Source organism: Orycteropus afer, unplaced genomic scaffold (assembly GCF_000298275.1).
Source record: "Orycteropus afer afer isolate SDZICR_OR568_19922 unplaced genomic scaffold, OryAfe1.0 scaffold00336, whole genome shotgun sequence".
In the NCBI taxonomy this organism is placed as follows: Eukaryota; Metazoa; Chordata; class Mammalia; order Tubulidentata; family Orycteropodidae; genus Orycteropus; species Orycteropus afer.
In genome coordinates, this window is record NW_006921923.1 from 750462 (window position 1) to 754394 (window position 3933).

At 40.4% G+C, this 3933-nt stretch overlaps 1 protein-coding gene across 1 annotated transcript in view; it reads right to left on the reverse strand.

The window, feature by feature from the left end:
- Positions 1–3933, reverse strand: part of MORC4 (MORC family CW-type zinc finger 4) — a 78660-nt gene that overhangs the window by 10486 nt on the left and 64241 nt on the right. Inside the window, exons 12-14 of the mRNA XM_007952409.1 lie at positions 3262–3330; positions 2175–2223; positions 601–776 (exon numbers count right to left, since the gene is read on the reverse strand). Coding sequence (XP_007950600.1) covers positions 601–776; positions 2175–2223; positions 3262–3330 — 294 coding nt within the window. The remainder of the gene's footprint in view (positions 1–600; positions 777–2174; positions 2224–3261; positions 3331–3933) is intronic.

Here is a 3933-nt window from a genome sequence, read left to right on the forward strand (position 1 = left end):
CTGGCAGTTCAAACCCACCAGCCACTCCTCAGAAGGAAGGTTGGGCAATCTACTTCCGTAGTGATACTGCCTCGGAAACCCAAGGAGGGGTCGCTAGAGTTGTATCCGACTCAACGGCACTGAGTTTGGGGGGTGTGTGTGTGTGTGTGTGAATGATGAACAAGTAAAGCCTAAGATTAAACTTATATTAATAATTTACTTCAGGAAACAATGAACTGGAAGGCTTACCTAATGGTATAGACAAAATTCGAACTGTTATTTTGATACATGGCCAATATGTGCTAAGCCTATGAGGCCCCAGAAGACTTCAGTATCCATAAACTAAAGGAAAGCACTTTATGACTTTCAAAGGGCTTTCACATCTATTGTTTCACTTGCACAATTTCCAACATAATGTGAAGACATAATACACAGAAGAGCATTCAATTAATGAGTAAAAACATAAAAATATACTTGACATAGCAGGTGGAATGTTGGAAAAATTGGGGGAACAAGCAACACAATTCTATCAACCCCAAATGGTTATTACCCTTCTTCTTACTCTACCAGAAAATGGACCTTGAAGCTTACTATAGAAGAGGTACTATGCTTTTTATCTACCTGGAACACTGAAAAACACTAGAATCCAAAGGCTTAAGCTGAAGAGGAAGAGTTCTGCTTTCTTCTTCAATGGATGAAGGCAGGTGAGGGCTATCAATTTCCTCATATCCAATTGTCTTGTTATTAAATCCAGCCACATCCTGAATAGTAGGGCTCTTCAGTGGTTTAGTGAATACCTAGCAAAGAAAGAAACGATTCATAAAAATCTCAATTTTAAACCAAATACAAAAGATGAGTCATTCTTCTGATGCTAGGAAAGAACACTTGACCAAATAAAAATAACCTGTTTCATATAAAAAACAAATAGTGCGCAGTAAGGTACACTAGAACACTAAACACAGGCAAGTTCAATTAACAACCTTATCAGATAGACACCGACAGACCTCCCCCAACTTACTTATTGGCTCCTAGAGTTATCCCACCCACAACATAAACCCAAGTACCCTAATCACCATCTAATTCTCTCTCATAACCCAGTCTGAGGCTGGGTTTTCAGTCCTATGACATATGTGATGAGTGCAGGAGTAGAGGGAAAAAGCACTGCAGCATGTATGTCTGTGATGTTTTTGGAGTAACGCATGCATGAGACTAACATATATTCATAGTACACACACACAGACATGCACCTGGGGTGTTGTAGGAGAGTCAGCTTATGAAGATAGTATGAATGATTAAAGTAAAGGAATATAAAGGGAGGTAAACTGAATGAGGACAGGGCAATCCCAGAAAATCTTTCAATCTCTAGATCAGACTATTAAATCAAGACATTAGAATATGAAGCCTGGTTATTCATATGTCTGGGTTGGTCTTGGCAGCATGTCAAGAGAAGAATTTCTATTAAATTGCCTCTATCCTCACCAGTGACCTACCCTGATAAAAGAGATGGAAGGTCAATTTACCATGCGACTAGTAGGTCTCTCTGGGAAAGAGGGTCAAGAGAAAAATCATGCAGAAAGGCAAGGCTGGGTCAGGAACAGATATGGGTGCTATGGTGGCTGTCAGGAAAGGAGTGTCCCTGAAAGGACGGCCAACCTTATTGCACCCTTCAGCGTCCGGAGCTGGGCAACCATGTCCGAGAGACAGTGGTCCTGAAAATTCAAAACAGCAGAGTCTTTATAAAGCCAGCAGCCTGAAAGCAGGGATGGGGGAGAGGCACAAAGAATTACCCCTTCTTCCCAAGAGAAAGGAGGAAGGAACTGCCCCTGAATCCTGGCATCCTAAGAAAGGAGACTGGGAAAAACCAGACACTCAACAAGAGCAGCCTATAGGAGGATGGAACACAATTCTGGATATTCTGTGTATTGACACTGTCCAGAATCAGTATTGAATCCAAATCTGGGAAATAAATGATTTGGGTCTTCTATTCTTCCTGAAATGTATTTGATGATCTGAGCATAGGACCTCAGTATCCATAGATGAGAGTAAAACCAAAAATGCTCCAATGAAAAAAAGTCCATCAGAAGAAATGGATAATTCTTTCTATGCAGCTTTCGATATTTCTTCTTCCTTCAACCTATGTCCACTGTTGGGGAAAATTTTGAGTGAATAAAGGAAGAGGATGATCTGTTTCTCACCTGGTGGTTCTCATTTTCCACTGGCACCTTCTTCTGAACAGTCTGATTTCTAGAAGATAAAACTGCTATTTAGTTCACTCACGAAACTTCTTAGTTTGAAATGGATTATCAATTATAGATTTAAATTATAATATACCTTCAAAATTCAAACCCACCAGCCACTCCTCAGAAGGAAGTTTGGGCAATTTACTTCCGTAGTGCTATTGCCTCGGAAACCCAAGGAGGGGTCGCTATGAGTTGGGTCCAACTCGACGGCACATAACGACAACAACCACTTTCAAAATTAGATATTATTATCAGGTCCATTGAATAACTAAAGGTTCCTTCCTGAACCATGCTACTGAAGAGAGATTTAGAAAGCCCCAACAAATAAAAAAGGTCTAAAGACTATTTGGAAAAACAGACAAACAAACAAACAAACAAACCACGTACTGTGGTGGCTTGCGGGTTGCTGTGAGGCTGGAGGCTATGCCACTGGTATTTCAAATACCAGCAGGGTCACCCATGGTAGACAGGTTTCAGCAGAGCTTCCAGACCAAGACAGACTAGGAAGAAAGGTCTGGCAATCTACTTCCAAAAATTAGCCAATGAAAACCTTATGATCAATGGTTCACAACAGAACACTGTCCGACTCGCTTGCTTTGGACACATCATCAAGAAGGATCAATCGCTGGAGGACATCATGTTTGGAGAAGCAGAGGGCCAGTGAGGGTGAGGGAGGCCCTTGGTGAGATGGACTGTCACAATAGCCTCAACGATGGACTCGATCATGCCGGCGATTGTGAGGATGATGCAGGACTGCATATCGTTTCATTCTGTTGTACATAAGGTTGTCATGAGTTGGAGTCGCCTCGACGGCAGCTAGCTATCTATTTATGTAAATACTAGTTGAGACATTCAGAAGATGGAAGAAGGAATAAAGAATTGGAAGAGCAGAGATGTGAGGAGGGAAATCATTAAGAACTAAAATCATCATCATCATCATCATCATCGTCATCAGCATCATGTCTTCTCAAAACTCCCCCATCCTATTAGGAAGGCTCAGGCTCCTCTACGATATAGAACACCATCTTCGGGAATACTCAACTGTTTCTTAGCTTTGCTCAAGTATAGGTCTTCATTAGCAAGTTCTTGTTCTTCTGGAACAGAGCATGTCCTGCAGCAGAGAGAAGAAATTATCTATTTGAAGCAGAATATGCCCTTTAGCTTTACTTTACAAATATGACAAAGCAGGTTAACAGATCCTCTAACTGTACAGAGTTCAGATCCCACTCATATCACAAAACCTGTACACAGGCTAATATGTAGCTCTTTATGTCAAAAAATGACATCACATAATTATTTTTGTGTGTATATATCACCTTTCTCTGAAGATGTTTCAAAGTATTTGACAGTGACAAAATTTGCACTATGGTAGACACAAAAGCATGGTTTCTATTTTTACATAGTAAAGCTCAGGCAAAGAGAATTTGCTTGAGGTTACACCAAGGAAACATGGCTGAGACTAGATCCCAGGCCTTTTGTCTCTCATCTAAGAAATGAATTTCCAAGATGCAATCTGGAAGTATGAGGATTCCTAAGACTAGGTAATGATCCCTGAAGAAGAAAAATCAGAGATTATGATACATGGCGGGCAGCAATAAAGGACTAGAAGATTACACTGTAAAAAGAGCAGAAAAGAAACTAGGAAAGAGGAGGAAAAGGAAGATCCTATAAATAAAAAAACACTTCATATATGTAAAACCAGAAGAAAATTTTT